The 26,269-nt window shown below is 42.5% G+C and overlaps 2 protein-coding genes across 2 annotated transcripts; both read right to left on the bottom strand.

Annotated features, from left to right (window-relative positions):
- Window positions 1-2,229: 2,229 nt before the first annotated feature.
- On the bottom strand, window positions 2,230-9,123 carry LOC142204694 (macrophage migration inhibitory factor-like). The gene is made up of 3 exons (XM_075276001.1): window positions 9,016-9,123; window positions 6,607-6,779; window positions 2,230-2,308 (listed from the first exon to the last, which is right to left on the bottom strand). The coding sequence occupies exons 1-3, from the start codon at window positions 9,121-9,123 to the stop codon at window positions 2,230-2,232; spliced, it is 360 nt and encodes a 119-aa protein (XP_075132102.1).
- Window positions 9,124-15,566: 6,443 nt separating this feature from the next.
- LOC142204671 (macrophage migration inhibitory factor-like) lies at window positions 15,567-23,382 on the bottom strand. Its single transcript, XM_075275979.1, has 3 exons — window positions 23,199-23,382; window positions 20,168-20,340; window positions 15,567-15,738 (listed from the first exon to the last, which is right to left on the bottom strand). The coding sequence occupies exons 1-3, from the start codon at window positions 23,304-23,306 to the stop codon at window positions 15,672-15,674; spliced, it is 348 nt and encodes a 115-aa protein (XP_075132080.1). The 5' UTR covers window positions 23,307-23,382; the 3' UTR covers window positions 15,567-15,671.
- Between the last annotated feature and the right edge of the window lie 2,887 nt (window positions 23,383-26,269).

Below are 26,269 nucleotides of genomic sequence, written 5' to 3'. Positions count from 1 at the left end.
ATTAGGTAGACTGGCCGGTGCAGCAGTGACAAGGTTCACCTGCGAAATATAGTTTTCATAGTGAAGCATGCTGCATTGTAAGGACCTCCCACTCTTGTCCTTGAAGAATGTAATGGCGCTATAGAGGTGTAGATCTTGGGGAGGTAGGTAATACTACAGTTGCAGTACAGATGGTTCATTTGTATAATTGCAGGATGGGCATGTTTCGTGATGATGTAGCAGTGCTTACTAATAGAAGAAAACTCTGCCTGTGCTCCAAGATCCTCATTTGAATAAAGAATAACAGTGATTTTTCTCACCATCCCTGGAACTCTGAACTTTATCCGTAGACCGTATCTGCCTTAAAATCCTGACCAAAAAGACGGCCCTCATTGAAATCCGGCTCCCAGAAAAAAGAATGGACATGATCATTCTTCAGGTGGAGTTGCCTCGCGCATCCGCCTGAAGACACTCTCTCCTCCCGACTAGGCCCATTCATTTGGGTTTAATCTGGAGCAGAGTGTGCAACTGGATGCCGGTACCCATATTTTGGACCGGAACCTGAGGCAGCCTCCGCCTCAGGTTCTGAACCAAAAAACCCCGTATGAAAGTTAACCAATGACAACTATACGGACCAAAACCGGATACAAATTCATCCAGTACTCAGATAAAACTGTGCTTATTGTAAATTTAAGTTACGGCTTTATTGACAAACACACACATTACTCGTTTCGGGCAGTACCATCGTCCTTCTTCAGGTGTAATGCTACAGCGGAGCGGCTCCCTCACTGGACAGGCGGCTCCGGGTTTGCACAGCTAACTTTGCAGACATTTGATGGGAAGTGCTCCCTCCCCAGTAAGTGCTCACAGCAAAGAGAAGAAACCATAAGAGGCTGCAGAAGAGGGGGAATCCGCTGCGAGAAGGATGTACCTGGCAGCGGGGCTGCTGCTGCTGGCTTTGCTGGCTCTGGCTCTGCCTCCCGCACCCTAGCTGCTCATATCATATGAAAGGTAAAGTTTTGATTCTGCTAACAGCACCTACAGCACTATAGGAGTGGTTTAAAGCAGCTAGAAGCAATGATAGACTACCTTTAAAAAATTCAAAAAGTTGTTTGTTGGGAAAATCCCTTTCAGGTTTAAGACAGGGGTGATATTAAGGGATTAAATTAGTTGTTTGAAAGTTTTTTAAAAAAAGAAACAGCAAATGTAAAATAACAAACCATCCATTACCCACCTCTTAAATCCACTATAGATCCAGTGCATCATTTGCTGGACCCTGATGGTTTATCTTTACAAGTATCTTTAAAAGTAATGTGCTATACAGACATGTGACTACTGCAGCCAATCACTGCCTCTGTGTGGTGATGCCATTAAGTGTGACACAAGACAGTGGTGGCCAGTAACTGGCTGCATTGGCATACCTCCCATTAGTCCCTGATTCAGCGGGACAGTCTCAGATTCCAGGTGCATTCTTGGTCAGAGGACACAGAAGAGTTGAATATTATGGTGAAGCAGGGAGCCGTCCACTCTCTGCCTCACCATTTGGCACAAGTTTTTGGTCCGGGAGCAGTAGACATGATGTAGTGATGTCATTTACATCACACCTACTCCCTGAAGGGAATAACAGAATGGGCATGGTGAGTATTATTGTGTATAATGTTTCTTCTATACTGTGGGGGCACCAAGAGAGGGACATAATACTTTGGGGGTACAAGGAGAGGGACATAATATTGCAGGGGGACTGTGGGGGCAACTGGAAGGGGACATAACACTGTGGGGGAACTAGGGGAAGAAATTAAACTATGGTTACAGCTGGAGGAGCACCTTAACCTGTGGGTGCACCAGGAGAGGAATTTTATATTGTGGGGCAACTGGAAGGGCACTTTATACTGTGGAAGCAGAGGGGGGCATTATACGGGCATATTCCCACTGCACTAGAATCAGACAATTATTAACAGATGCTAAGAACTGTAGTTGTTGGAGGTGGTGAAAGGTCCTCTTTAAAAATAGAAAGAAATAAATAAAGTGTAAAAATGTCATAGAACACATATAAGCTTAAGCAAAATCAGTCTCCCAACTTCTGTTCTGCATCAGATTTAATCATCAATACTGAACATAAGAGATAGCAGTATAAATAGTAAAAGAGTAGTCCATACACAACACTGAATGTCTATTGTTTATTGAATAATATACAATATAATTAGAAAAACTACTGTACATTGCAGGTACAAAGGGCCTTATTCCAATATGTTATAGAGCAACTCCGGCAAAGGTAGAACCGTTCCAGCCAACATTAGCTCCATTTATATCAATGAAGTTGATGTAAACCCTGAAAAATACAATGGAAATCATATATATGAAAGCGGCTACACAAGCTAAGGTAGAAATATCACTACAACATTGTATAGGGTAAGGCTGACATAGCTCTATAAACTTCAAATGTGTGGTTCTAATATTGTACTATTCTTTGTTGAACTTTTATCACTGCACACTTGGGCAGCGCGACAGACACATATCTAGAATTTTGTTTTGTGACTGGACTGATATGATGGTTAATTTTGAGTTTCTTCTATTACAGTACTATCATTACTTTGTGTCTTTCACTTTATTGAGACTATAACAAGGTGACATCATTGCATTGATATTTTGTATCCCTAGCTTTGGGACAGGTTAGGGGTAGGCAGGTTCACATATGTGTTGGAGTCTCTGGTGAAGACTGCTGCAGAAACCGCCGAAAATCGGCAGAGAAAAAAAGTCCTGCATGGAGGACTTCTCTCCCTGCCAGTTTCAGGATAAAAACAGCGGAATCCAAACTGACCTCAGGTAACTGCTATTTTAGCGTTCCGACTCTCCATCATTTGGGTTCCCAGCCCAGCACAAGTTAACCTAGCGTTAGGTGTGTTTGGAACAACTGTACCTGAGGAAGAGGCTGGACCACCAACCAGGTTGGACAACTTTTGATTTTCTACCCGTATTTGTGTCATTAACATATTTCATAACATACTTTATGAACAAATTTTGGATCCTTTCTGGGAAATCCTGTATTTTTTCACTCTTTCTCTTGTTGATGTTTTGAGAGTTGTTTCTGCTTAGCACTATGGTTGCTGTGCTATCTAAATTATTTCCAGAGATATCACTACATTGGTTGAAAACACAGTTGGGATTGAGATTTTTATATCATATATACAGTCATGGCCAAAAGTTTTGAGAATGATACAAATATTAATTTTTACAAAGTCTACTGCTTCAGTTTTCCGAATGGCAATTTGCATATACTCCAGAATGTTATAAAGAGTGATCAGCTTAACAGCAATTACTTGCAAAGTCAATATTTGCCTAGAAAATGAACTTTATCCCCCAAAACACATTTCAACATCATTGCAGCCCTGCCTTAAAAGGACCAGCTAACATTGTTTCAGTGATTGCTCCATTAACACAAGTGTGGGTGTTGATGAGGACAGGGCTGGAGATCAATCTGTCATGATTAAGTAAGAATGACACCACTGGACACTTTAAAAGGAGGCTGGCGCTTGGCATCATTGTTTCTCTTCTGTTAACCATGGTTATCTCTAAAGAAACACGTGCAGTCATCATTGCACTGCACAAAAATGGCCTAACAGGGAAGAGTATCGCAGCTAGAAAGATTGCACCTCAGTCAACAATCTATCGCATCATCAAGAACTTCAAGGAGAGAGGTTCCATTGTTGGCAAAAAGGCTCCAGGGCGCCCAAGAAAGTCCAGCAAACGCCAGGACCATCTCTTAAAAGTGTTTCAGCTGCGGGATCGGGCTACCAACAGTGCAGAGCTTGCTCAGGAATGGCAGCAGGCAAGTGTGAGTGCATCTGCATGCACTGTGAGGCGGAGACTTTTGGAGCAAGGCCTGGTCTCAAGGAGGGCAGCAAAGAAGCCACTTCTCTCCAGAAAAAAACATCAGGGACAGACTGATATTCTGCAAAAGGTACAGGGAGTGGACTGCTGAGGACTGGGGTAAAGTCAATTTCTCTGATGAATCCCCTTTTCGATTGTTTGGGACATCTGGAAAACAGCTTATTCGGAGAAGACGAGGTGAGCGCTACCACCAGTCTTGTTTCATGCCAACTGTAAAGCATCCTGAAACCATTCATGTGTGGGGTTGCTTCTCAGCCAAGGGAATCGGCTCTCTCACAGTCTTGCCTAAAAACACAGCCATGAATAAAGAATGGTACCAGAATGTCAAGATCAACTTCTCCCAACCGTCCAAGAGCAGTTTGGTGATCAACAATGCCTTTTCCAGCATGATGGAGCACCTTGCCATAAAGCAAAGGTGATAACTAAATGGCTCAGGGAACAAAACATAGAGATTTTGGGTCCATGGCCTGGAAACTCCCCAGATCTTAATCCCATTGAGAACTTGTGGTCAATCATCAAGAGAAGGATGAACAAACAAAAACTTACAAATTCTGACAAAATGCAAGCACTGATTGTGCAAGAATGAACTGCTATCAGTCAGGATTTGGTCCAGAAGTTGATTGAGAGCATGCCAGGGAGAATTGCAGAGGTCCTGAAGAAGAAGGGTCAACACTGCAAATATTGACTTGCTGCATTAACTCATTCTAACTGTCAATATAAGCTTTTATTACTCATAATATGATTGCAATTATATTTCTGTATGTGATAAAAACATCTGACAAACACACATAAAAACCAGAGGGCAGCAGATCATGTGAAAATATAAGATTTGTGTAATTCTCAAAACGTTTGGCCATGACTGTATTATACAGCTGCATATAAATATCCTAATCCCGACTGTAATCTTAGTATCATATGAAAGAAGAGACTCTCCTTTTTCATCTCTTTCATATAACATGAAAAGCAAGTTTGTATGTTGCATAATGTCGAAGCTATAACTGTTTGAAGTGACCTACCCTCATTTTCTCTACATGTTACACAGCCTCTATTCCCATACACAGCAGCATTCAGGGAGAGGCAGAAACAGCTTTAATTACAGAAGCAAATGAAAGTGAAAAATGCAGGATTTCACAGAAAGGATCCAAAATTTGTTAATAAAGTATATTACAAAATTTAATTATGACACAAATACTGACAGAAAAGCACACGCTGTCTGAAAATTTTGTTACACTTTAACTGATTAGTGGCAGCCCTCCTGCACTTTATGCTTTGACAGATATTACTTTGAGGCTCCTTGCAGACGACCATAACGAGGTTCATTGTTCATTCAGCCCACGCACACAACCTTCAATTACACAGTCCCATGTGTGAGATAACAGTCCAGGCAGCAAAAATTAAGGACAGATCCTATTCCTGTCCGGTTTTGTGAACGTGCTTCCGCTGCTCCTGTTCATTGAAGTAATGGGACTGCGGAAGCATGGACGGCACACAGATGACATCCATGTGTCGCCCGTGCAATGACTTTGCCGTTCAATCACGGCCAGCGGCTAGCACACAGTCATGTACAACTGGCCTAAGGTCTCGATTTGGGGAGGGCAGCGGACTGGAACTGCAGCCTTGAACACATGGAAGAATCCTGTTAGGGCCCCTTCACACGGAGTATACAGTAGCAGATTCTGAACGTATAACATGTTCCGAACCAGCAGCATTAGAACAGATCCCATTGTTTTCTATGGGAGCCGGCATATGTGAGCTTCCCATAGAAATGAATGGGCTGCTTTTTTCCCTATTGCTTTCAATGTGATGTTACACGTTCAGAATCAGCGAGCGTATACTCCGTGTAAAGGGGCCCTTAAACATACTTCACAGACTTTGTTCCCAATTAAAGCAACTAAATAAAAATGGGCGACTTTGACTTTGTTGGCAAAAGCAGAATACATTCATAGAGATGTGAATACAGCCTTATTTACACAGAAGGTGTGCTATGCTGGTAAATACCGGCCATCAGACTCACTCAGAATTTATACTATTCATTCTTTGCCAAACTGATAACAAACTGGGCTTGCCTGCAGAAATGTCAGACAAGGAATTGTACAAAGGGCCTCATACAGGTAGAATTTACCAAACTACAAAATAGAATCACGTTCATTTGCTATATCACAAGATGAAACAAATGTCATAAAACAAATTTTATATTACAAAGAATACAAATCATATCAAAGGATCAGTTATATATAACAAATACTGTATATCCACCATGGGCCTGACGAATAGAGCACCCTGGAAACATTAACCTAAAGTTACTAACCTGAATAAGCCAGTTTTCTGGATCTCTGGTGCACGGTCCGTTCTTGTGCCAAAGATGTGCCACATTGTTCCTTCTATGCCCCACTTACTACTCTTTAAGGTAAGATTACTACAGAGAGTTGGCGAAAGACCTGAAATCTATCCCAGCTCCTGACTGCCAGTTCAATTCTGGCGCACATGAAGCTTCATAATAATTTAAGAGCTTCTCACAACAGCAGGAGACTTGAATAAGACTGATGTACAGAACACCAGTCTTAATAAATTCCTCCCACTTTCTGGATGAACCATTTTGATAATATGCGTAGTTGTGGAATCTGACATTTGGATATATTGGCAATGCATTTTTATTACCGAGGCAATTTCATTTATTCACCCTTGCTTCCTTGAGAACATGAATAAAAAGGAATTCAGTATTTATACCAATAGACTTGCCTGTCAGGGGGTATTTGCAGCTGTTTGCTCAGAAACTCGCACAGAATTTTGGAGTAGGTTGCATTCTTTGGACCACCAGTCTTTCCAATGCTTTGCAGACTACATAAAGCACATGGATCTTTTGTTTCACCAAAAGTCATTTGTTGATCAGGGTGAATAATCACTGCAAAGGCCTACAGAAGAGGACGCAAGCAATATACTGTAAGATAGTATACTACGGTATATCCGTATGCCTAAAGTGTTTACAACAGCACAGAGAAAATATTCAGAATAAAGTGAGTCAATTAGGCTAAGGGTCCATTCACACAAAGTAACGTGCCGCGTGATGTGGCACGTATACGGTGTGTGAGACTTTGCGCGCCATAAAAGTTCCCATTGATTTCCATGGGAACCTGGATCGTATACGCCGTGTTATTTTGCGGCCGTGATTTGGCGAAATCACGGCCGCAAAATAACGCGGTGTATACGATCCAGGCTCTCATTGAAATCAATGAGAGCTTTTACGGCGCGCAAAGTCTCACACGCCGTATACATGCCATATCACGCGGCATGTTACTCCGTGTGAATGCACCCTAAAGTTGCAGAAACACAGTTTTTTTGTTGTTGCAGATTTTGTTGCTGTTTTTTGAGCCTAAGCCAGGAATGGATTGAGCACAAGGTAGAAGCATAAGAAGCTTCCTAGATATTTCCCATTCCTTTTGTAGACATTCTTGGCTTTGGAACAAAAAATTGAAACAAAATCTGCAACAACAAAAGCTGCGTTTCCGCAACAGGAGGCCTCAACCTTAGAAAGGTTTTTAAGGCCGTAAAAGAAATGTATCACCTATTTATTGTATTTTATGCTTACGTTTATAGGGCCATCATATTCCGCAGCACTTTTACAGCCATTGTCCACCACTGTCCCATATAGTGCTTACAATCTAAATTCCCTATCAGTAGGACAATGTACAAGATCTATGGTGCATACGGATAATATTTTTCACATTGGTTATATTGTACTTGTGCTTAAACCAAAAAATATAGTTTTTCCCCCATCAATCTGCATTCAGTACCCCATAATGAAAATGCGAAAAGCAACCTCAGAAATCCTGGGAAATTTATTAAAATGGAAAAATAAAATTTTTCATGGATGTAATATTTTTTGATTAATTTAAATCAGGTTGTGAAACATTGCAAACCTATGATAATAATGAGTTGAATGCTAAAAAGACATGTCCAGAAAATTGGAAATTTCAGCCTTTTATTAAGTGTAGTGGCCAGAAAATTACAAGATTTCAGGATTTTTTTTATATATATAGATAGTGAAGTAGAAAATTTAAAATTGCATAACCAAAATTCTTTAAAATGATATGGAACATAAAAACTTGATTAAAACAAAAGAAATTTTCTGGTGACACATTCCCTATAGGATAGGCCATCAATGTGTGAGTGTTCTCGGCACAAGCACATTGACTCCTCTGTATAGACTTTCTTGAAGTCACCATCCAGCACACATTTTTCAAGTTTAAATAAAACTCAGCCTTTATTTCTCCATTTTAGAGTAGGAAAACATCCATTACAAAGTTTAAAAAGCGCTCAGCATGGCCAGCATAGGAAGGAAAAACGCAGCGTCCGGCTGACGCGTTTCGGAGCCCTTATACTAGCTCTTTACTCAGGCTATGAGTAAGGAGCTAGTATAAGGGCTCCGAAACGCGTCAGCCGGACGCTGCGTTTTTCCTTCCTATGCTGGCCATGCTGAGCGCTTTTTAAACTTTGTAATGGATGTTTTCCTACTCTAAAATGGAGAATTAAAGGCTGAGTTTTATTTAAACTTGAAAAATGTGTGCTGGATGGTGACTTCAAGAAAGTATATTATCACCCTGGGCTGAAAGGCATACAACCTCCGTGCATACCATTTATGCCTTTATGCAAAGTTTCACCTGAAATTAACAAGAACAGTGTACATTCTCCTTTACATCAAAGTATCTGGACACGAAGGTGAGCTGACATATTATTTGTTTATTCTCCTCTGTATAGACAGCTGTGTTTAGGACTGTGGTGTTTAGTACCAGACACATCTATATGTCTCCCTAGGATCTGGAGATGAGACAGTCTTTAGCTTTTTCATCTAATACTAATACTTTCAATACCTCATTCAAAAGAAACAGGACGTGCTCCGTGTATCAGCACTTGAGAATGTCTTTTACGTAAGAATTTTCTTCTTGATACAAATCAATTTGCTATTTCCACCCATCACTTGGATGTGCTGCGATATCTTAGTATTACTAGTGGTAAAGACTTTGCATAGAAAGTATTTCACTAAAAGCTCCCCCTAAAATAAGTAACAGCGTAATAACCCCTTGTATATGGCTGACTATAAATGTACAATTCCCCGAGTCATTTCCACTCTCTTTGAATCCAATTCCTTACCTTAGCTGGCACATCCATGGCCTGTTCAAGTAGCTGGCACAGGTCGGTCATGAGGTTATTGGGTATGGAGCTCTGGCCTATATTAGTGTGCAGGGTAAATATAGGCATGATGATGAATAATGAAATATTTTTAATAATGAATGCGGCTTTTCTCTTCAGTCTTGGAAACAAATCAGACTGTCATACAAATTCATCCCTTATGTACTGTGCATCCTGTTCACCACACCCAACTGTTCCTCATTTATTCACATGATTCTGCTCCGATTGGTTTTCATGGTGTCAATCTGAACTGGAGACTTGGCAGCACATAAAAAAAAATCTTTGTGATGAGCAACATTACAGATAAAGAATACGATTATTATGGGTGTAGTGGTAGGGAGTGCAGGGGTTACATTCACACCTGAGTCTTAGAGAACCCTGTACCTTATAAGTCCGTACCAGTCTTTATTATCTCTATGTTGTGACACAATATTGTGTATTACTGTGTATTACTGTATGTGTTTTAACACTGTTGGTTTCTTTTGATGTGACTTTATCATACCTTGTAACTTGACTTTACAGTGTTTACTAGCCTTTATTACATACTGTACTGTGACATCTAGATTTTTATTATTCTTGTCATAAAACATCACTGTCTTACTTCCTTGTATTGTGACCTTACAGTCTTTAAGATCCTTTATTGCATACTATATTGTGACTTCACTAGATTATTATCTGTATAATGCACATTTCCTTGTTCCATGACTTCACAATTTTGTTATCCTGTATTATATACTGTACTGTGACGTCACTAGATTTCTTTATCGCTGTAGTTCAATATTACTGTCTTCCTTATATTGTGACATCACTATATTTATTATCCCTACAGTATGACATCACTGATTTTATAATACCTGTACTGTGACATCACTACATTTTTTTGTCCCAAAAGTGTAATCACTGCGCCTCTCTTCTTTTTACTTTGACATCATTACATTTATTATCCTGGTATTGTGACAACACTACGCCTATGATCCTTGCACTGTGATTTAACTGTGCTTATTATCTATGTACTGTGACATCACATAATATATTATTTCTTTCGTGTAATATCTTTTTTATGGTCTCACAGTGTTTATTGTTCATGTTCTATGCCATCATTATCATATCATTATGTGTATTATCCAGGTTTTCAAAAATAACTAATTATTCCTCTGCAGTGACAACACTCTTTGCATTGCTATGTACATAACTATAAAAGGTTGAGAGATTGTAGCGATACTTGTTATCTGGTGTACAAGAAGGTCCGCTGCTTTCTCATGTCATATTAGGGCATCTTCAAACATTGCAATAGCTGCAGGCAGACAAAACGACAAGACCACCCCACATACGGGTCTTCAAATAGCTTAGGCAGGATTCACACTACTGTTGGATTCCGTTATGAAGGAGCCCATTTAAAAAAACAAAAACAAACTGGACACCTATCATAACGGACACAAACTGATGGCTATCAGTTAGTTATAAGACTGTTGCCCATAGAATTCAATGCTAAAAAAATAACAGACACTTACCGTCTGTTTTTTTTCTAATGGACAGAAAAGTCCTGCATGTAGGATTTTTTTTGTCAGCTGGAAAAAAAACAGACTTGGTTGTAAATGGACACAAGATCCCATTGAAATGAATGGACGGTTGTTTCGATGTACTTGCATCTCGTCAGCTTGGCTGAGAAGACCGTATCTGGTTAAATCCCAACATCATTGCAAACAAAGGCCTCTGAGAAGGTCGGCATGATGTTAAAGAGGACCTTTCACCACTTTTGGGCACATGCAGTGTTATATACTGCCAGAAAGCTGACAGTGCGCTGAATTCAGCGCACTGTCGGCTTTCCCGATCTGTGCCCGGTGTAAAGAGCTTACGGTGCCGGTACCGTAGTGCTCTATGGTCAGAAGGGCGTTTCTGACCATTAGCCAGGAACGTCCTTCTGCCTCCCGGCGCCTATCGCGCTGTGCTGTGGAGCGGGGAGGAACGCCCCCTCCCTCTGCTCACACAGCTCGTCCATAGACGAGCATTATCAGGAGCGGGAGGTGGGAGTTCCTCCCCGCTCCACAGTACAGCGTGATAGGCGCCGCGAGGCAGAAGAACGTCTCTGGCTAACTGTCAGAAACGCCCTTCTGACCATAGAAGAGCTACGGTACCGACACCGTAAGCTCTTTACACCGGGCACAGATCGGGAAAGCCGACAGTGCGCTGAATTCAGCGCACTGTCAGCTTTCCAGCAGTATATAACACTGCATGTGCCCAAAAGTGGTGAAAGGTCCTCTTTAAAGGGAGCGCCCTCTATAGGCTTTCTTGACTGAGACTCTGTCTTCCTAATTACATCATGGAAGATAGACTTGCACATTCTCAGTCAGCGCCCTCTATTGGTGTGCATACTTGAGGCACAGGCATCCTAATTACATCATGGAAGTCAGATTTGCATGTTCTTCCCATGTTCCTTTGCAGTGGAGCACTCATGGCTTAAGACTCCACACACCTATATGGTGGTCTCTCCCTATGGAGTGACAATATCCCCTCAACCCTGTCTGATTTATAGTCATTGAGAGTTCTCCCCTAGATCAGATGTCTCTCTTTGGCATGAAATGATTATTTAGTAGTTGTCATTTGCAATGGTTTTCTCTTTGGTCTTTACAATGAGATAACGTAAAATAGACTTGTGATTTGTACGGTTCTTTTTTAGCCTTTGATGCAATTCAACTATTGCCATTCAAATTGTTTCGATATACATCTTTTACAGTCACAGTGACTAGTAGAGCGGACCTCATTGAATATTTCCTGCCACGTGGCTGTCATCTGTACATGATTGTTGCATGATCTTGCAAAAGATGACCTAATAAAAGTAGAAAAACTGCATTTAAAAAAAAAAAAAAAAAAAAAAAAAACACAAAAACTTCATATTTTGTATCTGTATTAGGGTATGTTCACATGGGCCATGATACTACTTTTTGATTCCATACTGGAAGAACAACAGTGCATCTTCCTGAATTCTGCCATGGTAAAAATCGCTTCAAATGGAGTTCAAAAGGTAACTGGTATGTCGCAACTGGAAAACCTGCACTATACCGTATTTTACGGACTATAAGGCGCACTGGACTATAAGCCGCATTGCCCATGAGCGCCTTATAGTCCGTCTCGGTTCATATATAAGGCGCACCGGACTATAAGCCGCAGTCCGGTGCGCATTATATGTTATTGAAAGCGGCGGCAGGCAGACTTTGACAGCGGCCGCTTAACCCCCGCGTGCCAGCCGCTTCTATTGGAAGCGCTCGGCAGGCGAGGAGGGGCTCTATCAGCAAAATCATGCTGATAGAGCCCAACCGTAAAAGTTAGATTAAACTACCCCCCCGTTTTAAAATAAAAGTCTGAAACAGAATGTGAAACTTACCGAGCGGTGCAGGGTGGGCGGGCATTCAGGCCTCCTCTTCCTCCGATGTTCCGTCCTCCTCCTCCGCCGCTCTCTAACTGATAATGGCCTGGGCGCATGCGCAGTAGCCGTAGTAGAAGCATTATGATATTGCGCATGCGCCCAGGCCATTATCAGCGAGCGCCGGAGGAGAAGGACGGAACATCGGAGGAAGAGGAGGCCTGAATGCCCGCCCGCCCTGTAAGTTTCACGTTCTGTTTCAGGCCGGCGTGACAGCAGGGCTGCCGGACACTTCCTATTCATTTCTATGGGAGCCGACATGCGAGCGCTCCCCATAGAAATGAATGGACTGCTTTTTTCCATTCATTTCTATAGGGAGCGCTCGCATGCCGGCTCCCATAGAAATGAATGGGAAGTGTCTGTCCATTCATTTCTATGGGGAGCGCTCGCATGCCGGCTCCCATAGAAATGAATAGGAAGTGTCCGGCAGCCCTGCTGTAACTCCGGCGTGTACGGCTGTGATACACGCCGGCGTTCCGTAGTGTGAATGCACCCTTACGGTGCCTTTTATGTATGTATGGAAGCGGCACGCAGACTTTGCCGCCGCTTCCATCCATATATAAGGCGCACCGGACTATAAGCCGCACTTACGATTTCTGAGGAAATCGTAGGTTTTCATGTGCGCCTTATAGTCCGGAAAATACGGTAGGTTAATTTGTGCAGCAGTTTTTTTTATGCATCATGCAAATTATATTTAACTCTCATCCATTTTGCTGCTAAAACACAATAGAGTAGCTCCCAGAAAACATCTGGCTAATCTAATAGTCCCTGGTTCCTTACCATGTCTCAGCAGTCATTTGGAGTGCAGGACTTCCACCATCAACCCCCGGTGCTAGACAGAATGGACGTACTGGGGACTGGTGAATATGGTTTTTTTTTCATCCTCCATAGGTGTTGTCCCAATTCCTGGACAACCCCTCTACCATTTAAGGCTAAGGCCCTATGTTCTAGAAACACAGTGCTTTTGGCTGATGCAGAAATACATTGGGAAAAGAAGGATGCTTCTTTACATTACCAGCATAGTAAATGAGATTCTGGCACATTGCAGAAAACTTTTTTCATACCGATAACCTACCCACCCAGACACAGCCCAAATCAGCGGATCCCACATCCTACAGAAGTTACAGCAGTAGATTGGGAGTGTGTGCGGGGCAGCTCCTATTCAAGGAATAGTCCTTGTCCTGTGACTAGGTCATCAGAATGAGAAATGCATTTGAGGCTGGAAAACTTCATTAGGCTGAGGTCCCACATTGTGCAAATCCAGCATTTTTTTTTCTGCAATTCTGGCTAACCCCATCCATCGTATATTCATAGCTTGGGGCCCCAGCCTAAAGACACAGATTACTTTAGGCTTTTTTAGACATTTTTTCTGGACATTGCTATTTTATGTTTATCTATATTACTATTTTATCTATATTTATTGGATTATTTTGTAATATAGTGATCCCTCAAGTTACAATGTCCTCAGAATACATTGGGGGAAAATAATCATTAAGGGAATTATTAAAGGGGTTGTCCCATCACAAAGGATCCTATCTATACTGCTAGTTTATGTGGATTTAAGACTTTTCCTAAATACATTGCTTCAGCAAAGATGCTTTGTTTGGCCGCTATCTGAGATTATCCACTTCATTGTTTACACTGTTTCCATAACCACGGACCTGGGGATGATCTTATCTCTCCGCCCAGGACAAGTGACATAACTCCCTGCTCTCAGGAGGGAGGGGGAGCTGAGTGCTCGGAGCAGCTTGTATTTCTGAGCTGTTTATCTCTGGCTCTTCCAGTTATCAGTCAGCGAATTTTGCTGATAAGGGCTGAGACAGGGAGTCCATTAAATACAGAACTAAAAGTGAGTATATTGCAAGCTGACTCGCGGTCTTGTGGCATGTACGTTTGGGATTCTCATCACCTATCAAATTCAGCTCTGCTATATCAGCTTCATATTGTGCATCTTCCATTGATACTTTGCTAATTTATTTACAACCATCCCTCATTACTGACTGCATACATGTACTGCTATGAAGAGAGATAGCAGAGCTGGCTTTGTCTGGTAGACAGCAAATGAAACCCTGCCCACCAATTCACCGAGTAAACCAGGAAGTGAACAGAGCATACACCCTGCTAGTTGGTGAGCGGGCGAGTTGGGAAAACCCCTTTAAAGTTAGTTTTCCTGGAGTCTATGTTGGCATAATCTGTGTCAAATGTTGCACAGTGCTTAATGATTTAGCTGTGTTTGTAAGTCTGACATGTCTGTCCTGAATTGTTACTCCACTTTTTACACCACCCATTTCAACTTTGTAAAAAGTCACAATTGATAAATCTGGAATACAGACAGCTAGATAGGCTAACCATGTTTACTTTTATCACCAACTTTTGGAAAGTGGATTGAGTGATGCAAAAATCAAAAAGTAACACCTTTTTTCCACAAATGAGCTAAAAAAAAAAAAAAAAAAAAGTCACAAATTCCTAATTTATGGCTTCTTTTACACCAAAAATTTGGGTTTGATAAATTCCCCCAATATTTTCAACATACAATTATCTTAAAAATCAGGCTCACCATACGATGCTTGGCTAGAGGTTCCAACTGGTAAATCCCCTGTACTAGTGAAGTGCACGCAGTGATTGGCAGACTAGTAGTGCCTCATGTTCTGTACTGCCATGATGATGAGCTGTTGAGAGCGGCTCCACGTTATATTTCAGGTGCACTTTGTATACTTTTTCAGGACCCTAATAAAGCTCCTGTCAACATTATAGAAAGTGATTTACAGCTTCCAACAGCTCTTTCTGACTTATGTGTAAGGGTTTGCTATATTAGTTATGAGATTATTTTTCTTTAATCCTCATTTTTTCCAGACATAGCATTCTCAGCATAGCACAGGGATAATAGTTTGGCAGAGTGAGTCATGCATGATGTTAAGGGGGCAGCCCCTAGAGGGCAGCATACAGAGGCAGTTCTCCTAATTACATCCTGGAGAATAGTTTTGCATATTTTTTACCTAGATAAACAATGTAACATTCTCTAAAGAAGCATGGAAAATCAATTCAAACTTGAAACTAAGTAATAAAAACTGACATACAAATGGCCTTTTTTTATTTATCATGTTTATTAAGTATGGAATGTATTACACAGGCATAATACTTATTATACTTATGTGGATGCCACTTTGTCTGCAGACCATAAAGCACTAAGGCATAGTTAAGCAAAGGTCGATTTGTTCCAGCCCACGTTGCATGGATTTAAGTCCACAAAATTGATGTAAACCCTGTAAATGAAGACAGTGTTACCTTCAGAAACTCATGTACAAAATTAAAAAAGCAACCACAACAATGCCAATCAATACACAAAATGAAGCTATGGCTGAACCATGTGGATGGACTGGGGCATGGAATGGTTATTTTAACAACAACAACAATAATAATAATAATAATAATAATAAAGAAAACTAGCACAAAGATTGAGATGTGTGCTTTCATTTAATACAGTAAAATAATTATACATCTCTCTCTCTCTCTATATATATTTATTTCTACCTACATCAGGCCATAGATGCAGTTTATAACCAAACTGTTTGGTTACATTGTGGAATTCAGAATGGCTGTACAGCTTGAAATGTATCACAATTTATCTTATATACTCAGTTGCTGTGTGATTCAGTAAAGATACTGTCCAAAACTGGTTATTTACCCTCTACAGCAGGGTTCTCAAACTCAATTTACCTGGGGGCCGCTGGAGGAAGAGTCTGGGTGAGGCTGGGCCGCATCAGGCTTTCCCAATTTTTTTTTCTCTAAAAGTCGTCATATTATGCATATGCATAGGGCGTCGTTTTTTTGCGGGGCCGGGTGTACTTTTTAGTTCTACCATTTTCGGGGAATGTTATTGCTTTAATCACTTTTTATTCAAATTTTTATCAGAATCAAAACAGTGAAAAAACGGTAGTTTGGCATTTTTGACTATTTTTCCTGCTACGGCGTTTACCACTGAATTCAGCGCACTGTTGGCTTTCCCGATCTGTGCCCCAGGTAAAGCGCTATCGGTCCCGGTACCATAGCGCTTTACAGTCAGAAGGGCATTTCTGACAGTTAGCCAGGGGCGCCCTTCTGCCCAGCAGCGCCAATCTTGCTGTACAGTGTGAGCGGGGAGGAACGCCCCCTCCCTCTGTTCACACAGCTCGTCCATAGACGAGCATTATCAGGAGGGGGAGTTTCTCCTCGCTCCACAGCACAGCGCGATAGGTGCTGCTGGGCAGAAGGGCGTCCCTGACTAACTGTCAGAAACGCCCTTCTGACTGTAAAGTGCTACGGTACCAGGGCCAATAGCGCTTTACCCGGGGCACAGATCGGGAAAGCCGACAGTGCGCTGAATTCAGCGCACTGTCAGCTTTCCAGCACTATATAGAACTGCCTGACAATCTGATGAAAGGTCCTCTTTAACTACTTTTATATGTGTTCTAGGGAAAGGGGGGTGATTTGAATTTTTTTATACTTTTTATATTTTTTTTATATATTTTTTTTTTTTTACTTTTTAAAAATTTTTTTTTTGCATTTATTAGACCCCCTAAGGGTGTTGAACCCCAGGGGGTCTGATCACTAATGCAATGCATTACAATGCTAATGCATTGCAAAAAAATCATCATTTCTTTTGCAGGCTGCATAGAGCAGCCTGCAAAAGAGATTGCAGACAAGCCTGGGAGCCATGTAAAAGCTCCCGGCTGTCATGGCAACGTGACGTCGGCCCTGGATCTTGCTCCAGGTGCCGGCGATCATCGGCAAAATGGCGGTGCCCATGCGCCGCCGGGAAAATGGCGCCTCCGGTGCCTTTAGCCGTTGCGCCAGAGGGGTTAATGCCTCCGATCGGTCCGGGGCGGTCGCCAAAGTTACACACCCGGCATGCGCCGTACTATTACGGCGGATGTCGGGATGTCCGCCGGGGGCTGCAAACTATTGTCCCGAGGGCTGCGAGTTTGAGATCCCTGCTCTACAGGCAAGAAATCAGAATCAGGCTGATCTGAAGATAAGCTTTAGCATCCATTTCCAAGTCAAAGGCCCTCATTTACTATTGTGTTTCCACCAGAATCCTGGCAGCAACATGCAAGATGTGTTGCCACACCTCTAGCACACTGTGCTGCATTTTTTTCTCTGTGCCTCACTCACCACTTTTTTAGACAGTGGGCAGGGTGTGAATCTAGGTGGGCCAGGGAAGAGAAGCCACGGTCCACTAGATTTACTATAACTCACATCAGAAAACTGGCATGAGTTATACGTCAAATTTACACCAGCCCCTGGCCAGCATAGATCTGCAAAAAGGCGCATCTACGTACACTAGAATTACTAGGAGACCAGAACCTCTTGATAACTCTAGTGAGTTGTACTCCTGGTGTGGAATGAATTAAGACTGGTGAAAGGTTCACCAGGGTTTAATAAATTGCCCCCAACGTGATCAGTGGCATAAAAACAATACAACACTGACAAGACTATAAAATTAGGGTTTTGAAAAAGCAGGTAAACTATGACACTGTAGGTCAAAAAATAGCACTGCAGAGAGGAATGCGGTGTCTGATCTCCATAGGTCATGAAAATATTCAGAATTACTCTCTTAAATTAATTCAGCAAATTCATATATAGTATAACTATCATTCCAAAATCAGAACCACCCACAGGACTCCCAAGTCCAGAATAAACAGGAATTTAAAGCCTATCAGTCTTCCTGCTGCAGGACTTGATAGATGGAGACCAGGTTAGCTCCAAGTGAGGCTAAGGCCCCACGTAGCAAGCCACAGCCAAAAAGTGATTCGGAAAAGACCGAGGTAGAAACCCATTGTGTTTTTTTCCGCAGCACTTTTCACTGCGTTTCCGTAGATATAATGGAATTGCTACGATTTACAAAAATGCAACAGATTTTTTTCTGCAATGTGTAGATGGAATTAGAATCCCATCCACTTTGCAGATACTGTAATGCGCGTTTTTTGCCAAAACATTGCGTATTCGAAATGTGGGACCCCAGCCTTATATGGGTTTATATCTTGTAGCAGAATTTCTGAGTAGAAATCCTGACAGGTCTCCTATACGAGAGAGTAAGAGTCTTGCTTAACCCACCCACATTCATACAAATATATTCATAATAGATCATGTTGCCTGCAGATCAGCCTGAAGATAGTTTAGTATTATTTTTAGTTCTTCTATACTGCAAATAAACCCAAGTAAATAACATGTGGTGCTACTTTTTGGAAAATAAAAGCAAATATACCTTAAGGTAACTTCACACGGCAGAAACCTTTTCTGCACAGCTAGCTGCAATGGGATGCCGATGCAGTGCATCAAATGAATGGACCTAAGCAGGAGGGTTTCTAGAGCCCCGGAATCCACGTGAAGATAGGGAATGTTGCATATTTTTTCCGCTAGCAGAAAAAAAACTGCAAGTGACTCCCATTGAAATGAATGGGAGGCGTTTTTGCAGGCGGAAAAATCCGCCTGCAAAAACTAAGTGTGAACATACCCTTAGTGCACTTATAAAGAGTTTTCTTTTTAGGCTGTATTCACACAGAGTAACGCCAGGCGTTTTTTGTGTGTTTTTTGCACATAGCGCCGCGTTAACGCCGCGCTATTTTGCAGTGGCGTTGAACGGCGTTAACGCGGTGCTACGTGGCGTTAACACGGCGCTATGTGCAAAAAACACACAAAAAACGCCTGCCGTTACTCTGTGTGAATACAGCCTAAGGGTGCATTCACACTGAGTAAACGCTAGCTTATTTTGTAGAGTAAAATTACACTTGTAAATTTTGCTATCCCATTGACTTCAATGATATTTTTTTACAAGTGTAAAAATACGCCTGTAAAAAATACGCCTGTAAAAATACGCCTGTAAAAATACGCCTGTAAAATGTCATTGAAGTCAATGGGATAGCAAAATTTACAAGTGTAATTTTACTTTACAAAATAAGCTAGCGTTTACTCAGTGTGAATGCACCCTTAGACTAGTTTATGAGGTGTGTTATAGTGAAAAATAGTGCATGGTCAAACATGAATTTGGTGAAGTTATCTTACAATGATGACCACCCGCCACAAATCATTCATTTATCAAAGATAGTATTGAATTTTAATACAATGTTCTAAGAATAGAAAGGTCTAAGATGGGAGTACCACATCTCAAAAACCTTCCCAAAATAGAACTTTTTAAAATTATTAGTACAAGATTTTGAACTTTTGCTATGAGTAAATATTGCAGGTACATAACTCATTTTAGCCTTAAATGGGTTATCCAGGAAAAAACAAAGCTTACTAATGCATGACCTCCACTGAACAAGCTTTATATCTAATATATAACCAGCTCTCACACAGCCCCGTTTATTACCTTTGCAAAGCTCAGCTGGAGAGACCAGAAGTCTTGTTCCTCGGCCTCCCCTGCTGCCACTCCAACTCTGTCACATGACTAACTCTGGCTTCCATTAACCGGCTACGCTCTGCAAAGGCAGTGACTGGGACTCCAGAAAGCAGGGAATGCACTACTAAGCTTTACTTCTACCTGCAGAGCCTCTTTAAACCAGTATGATTTTATCCCTTTACAGGGACACTTCAGTGAGAATTACACCAAAGAATAATGAATAATGGTCCCAATGATAAACTATGACCAGCTGCTGCAAGACAACTCATAGAGGTTATATGGATTATATGCTATATGACAAAACTCTGCTATACCTGTTGGGGGGGATATGCAATTCTTTTTGCAGAATGTCACTCAGTAAATTAGTGTAAGTTCTATTCTGTGGACCTCCAATCTTGCCAATGCTCTTCAGGTTGCAGAGGGCACAGGGTTCTGTTGTTCCTCCAAAGCTCATCATTTGATCAGGCATGATGTGCACAGCGATGTACTGTTGAGATAAAATGAACGGAGATCCAATTTATTTATAATGGATTTTGGGAAGAAAAGGTGATTATGCAGCTTTTACAAAGATGTATTACTTTCGGTTCCATTTTCTTTACTGTACTGCTAAATAGAAAAAAATCCAGTGGTCATGTATACTGTATATGCTTATTGGAAAGGGAAAAGCTATGCCTGGCACTACTTTTTTACTAACTGAAAAATGCATGACGCATGTTCAAATCCAACATGCCTAATTCTGTTAATCCAGATACTGAGGGATAGTGGCCAATGCTGCTTTACCCACAGTGCAAACTGTGCACCTGCCCTGGAGCTTATGGTAGTGGAGCCACCCAGCTGAGCGGAACAGTCCAACAGTCTGGGTGCTGTCCCAAGCGTCAGGCCCAAATTTCAATTCTATGTGAATCTTAAAGTTGACTACTACTGTATTCAGGCTTTGGCTGATAGGTCAGGGACAGAACTGTGGGGGCACTATGTGAGTGTCACTTGAGGAAACACTGTATAATGTAGGGGCCACTAAGTTACAGGAGAGAGGCCCATTGATGACATTTTTGCACCACCAATATGTTAAGCTGCCCTTATAGTGACAGACCCATTAGATTATTCCCAGATCCCATTTGACACCAACACGATCTGCTGACAATTACATTGGTCCCTCTAGTCACAATGGCCTCAGGATACAATATTTTCAACATACAATTCTCTTTTCTGGACCAATGTAACTTGAAATCAGACTCCACATACAATTCTTGGTTGGAGGTTACAACAAATCAGCTCAGTTATAGCACTGGTATAACCCCTGTATTAGTGAAATGTATGCACTGACTGGCTGACTAGTAGCGCCTCCCTACAGTATGCTCCGTACTTCTCTTTATTTGTGCCAGGATGCTCCTTTGCTCACCAGATGAGAGTGTAAAACCGGACACAAAGTCCTGCATGTTGTGTCCGGTTAAAAAAAACAAAAAACAGTTTTGCCACGGAGAGCATAAAAAGCTCACCGGATCTCAAGGCTGGACACTTTTCAGACCCATTCAAATGAACGGGTTTGAAAAATGCCTGCAGGTTTCCGTTTCCTGCCCAGTTTCGGGCAGGAAACGGAATCCTGTATAAATGGAGACCGGACGCAGATGTGAACAAGCCCTGAGGCAATCTACATACCAAAGGTAGGTGTGGAATAGCCTTTCTAAAGGCTATGCAATGATGTGATTAGTTAAAAATGACTTTTCCCAATGATAGAGCCCCTTTAATGAAAAGAGCCGCAGAAGCACGGCCTGAGCACGGGCGGCCCATGGGAACATCCCCTTGTCCCCCTCATTCTTTTAAATCACAGCAGGCCAGTTGCAGCACAGTCGTCTGCAACTGATCTTAGTGGTATTTATTGGATGTAAAACATTTCATCCATGCTCAGGAGCCTTTCTCAAGCAAAGCCAAGTGCATTCCTGCAATTTTTTGGAGTGCTGCCTTTTTCTTGTATTATGTTCAGTATAAGGCTGGTCTTACATGACCGTAATGCATTTGCGGTCCGCAACTTGCTGATCAGCAACACTAGTTGCTGATCATCAACTTACACTCCGCAGATGTCCGTGAGCTGCCACACTCACCCATAGAGTCGGCCATTGTGGATATGTTCCAAAAAGTGCGGACCTCGGTTGCGGCCCGGCACACCACGGATAAAATATCCGGTGGTGTACGAGGCCGCATTGACTATAATGTGACCGCAAATGGTCCGCAATTGAAAACCCTCAATTGTGGACCATTTGCGGACTTAAACTACAGTCGTGTAAGACCAGCCTAAGTTATTCATGCATTACATGATACTGCCACTGGGAAAGGGGCACAATGAATACATCAACAACAATAGTTCTGGCTCCACTGACACAAATCGCACTGTATTTATGCTGCCATTGGCACATTTTCCTAATTCCACTATAACACCCAACTCCCCCTTCCCAGTCCAGCAATCTGTCTAGTCCCCTCTGTCTACAAGCCTCAGGCTACACAATCTGGTCAGCAACCAAAATTTATACTCTAGCCTGAAAAGCAAAAGATACTAGAGGCCTAATATTTCTAAGCACTGGAGCATCTTCTACCAGATCATTAGTAGTGGTCCTGAGTGTTGGACCCCCTGTCTCCAGATCGCATACTGATGATGGATCATCTATATATTGAGAATATATTTTGAAAACCCCTTTAAATGTGGCCATACATATTACGTGGCTGGTGAGCGAATGCTCTCTGTCACCCAACTCCACCATACACAAGAAAGCCGCTGACAGAAGTCACCCAGAGACCCAAAGGATCAGGCAGGTAAATCACAGCTTTTCTAACATTTGTTGTTGGGGCAGAGTTTGGAGGACCCCACAAACATTAGATAGTCAGATGTTCCTATTAAAGGTGTCAGGTTGTAGGGCTACTCGTGTCATTGTATGGCTATACAGTGCGGTCCAGCCATACCTGTGAAGAATAATGCACCACACAGTATGGAGGCATCCTGAGCTCAGAGGACACAGGCGGCTTGGCAGGGGTGCAGGGTGTTTAGATGAGGGAGGGGGTGATGTGATACAAATGTATCCACGCCTGACAAAATGTGGCTATTGTATTAGTCTATGGAAGTTAACTACTTACATGCCAGAAACAAGTCAGAAATCACAGTAAATGCAATAAAATCAGTGCGGATTCCTGCAGCGTTATACCTGGCAGCCATGCCTGGCACTGTGTGCTATTACGTCTGGCACTGTGTGCTATCATGTCTGGCACTGCCCTCCCTCTGGGTGCAGGAGCGGCCTGCTACTTCTCGCCTCTAGCAGGGTACCACCACCTCATCCCCTCCCGCCATCTGCCGCTCACCTCCGCTGGCTTGCCAGTCGCCTTAGCGAGTTTCTCAGTCAGACAGGAGAGCAGATTCTCTGGAATGACGCCCTGGGGCACATTGGTGAAGAGTTCGAAGGTGGGCATGATGTCTGGTTGTAGACGGCAGGCTATGGCAGACAGACAGACACTGACTGAACACGTGTGCCAGCAGAAACGGCCCACCAAAGGGGTCAGCCAATCTGTAACCGCTCCTCCCCCTGCCGGCCGAAGCGAGATTGGCGGCTGCAGCGCTTCTGTGTAAGTGGACGAAGGCCCGAGCTCGCTGAGTGTTCCGGGATGTGTATGGTGTGTGCCCACATGTATGGTGCTCCTGGCACAGACACCACAGTAAGAGGGTACTTAGGCTTTATTCTCAATTCCTACCATATCAGACCCTACATGACAGGCAGAAGAGGGAGAATTGCATCATTTGGTTATTAGCTTTATTTCAGGGGAGTCTGTCCCCGTATGGGAGTAGAACCTGCAATCTTTGCTTGTTATCCCATAGTACTGTATTGTAGTGTATGAGGAAAGCGCTATATACGTATTGAGGCCTGCCACTGACAAGCCTCAATAGACATAGTTATGTCAGGTCTGGGACACCTCATGGCTTCAGGCTGTTATGAGCAGGCCAGTATCAAAGGAACCAGGAATAAGAGAAACTCTGTTAGGGGGCGTTCACACTACCGCCGCTGTCCGCCCCAGGGTTTCTGTCCTAAACACCGGGGAACCTGGACAGGGGACGGCTTGCCGGCGGTCAGCTTTAAAATTCATTCATTTGAATGGGTTTTTAAAGGTAACCACTGGTGTCCATATGAAGCCTCTACGCCTGGAAATCGGTTCATTTTTGTACGGGCACAAAGTCCTGCAAGTACGACTTTGTATCCATGCAAAAAAAACCAAAACTGTTTCCAGGCAGAGAGGCCGCATACGGATCCTGGAGATTACCTCTAAAAACCCATTCAAATGGATGGCTTTTACAGCTGACTGCCGGCAAGCCGTCCCCTGTCCAGTTTCCACAGGGTTTAGGATGTAATCTACAGGGCGGACAGCGGCAGTGTGAATCCCCCTTTAAAGAGGACTTTTCACCACCTCCATCAAGTCCAGATCTTTATATTCTTTAATAGGCTCCGCTACACTGATACTTGCACATTTGGAATTATTTCTCCTGCCCCCCCTGTTCCTGAGAAATCAGTGCTGTTAGTTCTGGTGCCTAATATGCTAATTAGGCTTTTTACTGTCAAGTGGGCGCTCTCAGGCAGGTTCAGGCAATTATGTGTTATTCAGAGCTCTCTAACACTATCCAATCAGAAGTACAGGGTGCCAGAGCACTGGGTCACGCCCACTTGCTTGCTCCTGCCTGAGACCACCCACTTAACAGTAGAAGCCTAATTAGCATATCAGTCCTGAAAATTGACTCCACAGAAGAAACACCTATTTTAGCAGTGGTTCTCAACCTGTGATACGTGTACCCAGGAATACACGATCTAGTCTCAGGGGGTATGTACCATGCCTGGGAACCACTATCCTTGAAGTGTCAGATATGGTGAGTGGTCAGGTTCTGTGGCTTCTGGAGGGCTAGAGCCAGCCATACATATTCAAATATTGAGGCAGAGTCAGGCATCAGAAGACGTCAGGTCAGGGTTAAGGGAGCAGGTCTTCAGCAAAGTGTAGTCTGTGCTGAATAGACAAATTAAAAAAAAAACCTCTGAATTCTCGACCCGCTTTTCCAGGCTAATTTATATGTTGGGAAATAAATCTCAGTCTGAACACTCTTTGCTTTATTTCCTTCTGATCACATGAAGGATGTTCTCTGAGCATTGGAAACTGATCTTCCAACTGCTCTGACGTCACTGAAGCTGCTGCAAAATCCTGGGTATGTACAGCACACTCCAGTCCGTCTGAGTATACTGCACATTCCCCACCTGGAAGTCCCACGCTACACTGGCACTGGTGTAGATTTGTGACATAACTCACAGCAGTAAATGTAGGCCACATGTGATAAATGTCTGTCAGAGAGGATTTTGGAGCCACAGACAACATTTTCAGCATCAGCAGCTAATTGTAGTATATCAGAAAGTTTTGGTGCTGCTGCCGTGGTTTCTGCCTCTAGATTTCTGTCAGGAATGATGTGCCGTACTATACCACCTCTACCAGTTTAAGTTCAGCAACTGCTTTCAGCGCAGTTGAAATTCTCTCTCTATCCCCCACCATTCCTGAGCAATAAGTGCAGCTAGTTTCTGAGTCTGGTGACCTATTTCACCTTTGTAATGTCAGAAGGGCAGCGTCAGGCAGGGGGTGTGATTCAGAGGCAGCCAGTGTCAGAGGTCAGAATCACACCTCTTGTCTGCTCTTGCCTGACACCGCCCACCTGACAGTACACGACTAATTAGCATATGAAACACTAAAACTAACTATATTTGCTAAGGAATGGTGGGGGCTAGAGAAAAAAATTCACACAACAGTACCATTTTGTCATGGCTCTAATGTCTGTGAAAAATGGCCAGTCAGCCTGTTCAAATCCACTGAAGAGACTTCACATGGCAGTAAATAACATCCATCACACTGCCATTATAGAACCCATGTATATCAAAGAGTCTATTCATGCAGTTCCTTCTATGTCTTTTCATGGTCATTCAGAGCATGTCAGTCGTTTTAACAGCTGTTAAAAGTGTGCAGTCCAAAAATTTGGCCCAGATTTATTATACTTTGTATGACAGTTTTCTGGTGTACAAGGCTAGAATGATGTAAAAATGGCTTTGTGCAAAGAATACAACTTTTAAGAATCTGTGCCGCAATGGCCCTGCCAAATTTACCATTGTTTATACCAGATATCTGGCATCTGTAAAATAAATACCAACTACAAGCTGATATACATTTTTCCCTAATGCCCGGTTCACTCAGAGTTTTTTGGCCCAGATTTTGACATGGAATCCACACCAAAATCCGGGTCAAAAAAACACCTCCCATTGAATTCAATGGGAGCCAGCCATTTCCTTTTTCTGCAAACGGTTTTTTATCACTTGCGGAAAAAAGAAGCGACCTGCCCTATCTTGACTCGGATTCCA

This window comes from Leptodactylus fuscus, chromosome 1, assembly GCF_031893055.1.
Source record: "Leptodactylus fuscus isolate aLepFus1 chromosome 1, aLepFus1.hap2, whole genome shotgun sequence".
NCBI lineage: Eukaryota > Metazoa > Chordata > Amphibia > Anura > Leptodactylidae > Leptodactylus > Leptodactylus fuscus.
The sequence above is the reverse complement of the archived record's forward strand: the minus strand, read 5'-3'. Positions and strand labels throughout refer to the sequence as shown.

Excerpts from the sequence above, each read along its gene's own strand:
- LOC142204694 (XM_075276001.1), bottom strand. The coding sequence starts at position 9,123 with ATGCCTATATTTACCCTGCACACTAATATAGGCCAGAGCTCCATACCC. Across the intron at positions 6,780-9,015 it reads CCATGGATGTGCCAGCTAAG|GCCTTTGCAGTGATTATTCA; the intron begins GTAAGGAATTGG and ends CCTCTTCTGTAG. Across the intron at positions 2,309-6,606 it reads CTGCAAATACCCCCTGACAG|GGTTTACATCAACTTCATTG; the intron begins GCAAGTCTATTG and ends TGTATTTTTCAG.
- LOC142204671 (XM_075275979.1), bottom strand. The coding sequence starts at position 23,306 with ATGCCCACCTTCGAACTCTTCACCAATGTGCCCCAGGGCGTCATTCCA. Across the intron at positions 20,341-23,198 it reads CGACTGGCAAGCCAGCGGAG|TACATCGCTGTGCACATCAT; the intron begins GTGAGCGGCAGA and ends TTATCTCAACAG. Across the intron at positions 15,739-20,167 it reads TTGCATATCCCCCCCAACAG|GGTTTACATCAATTTTGTGG; the intron begins GTATAGCAGAGT and ends CTTCATTTACAG.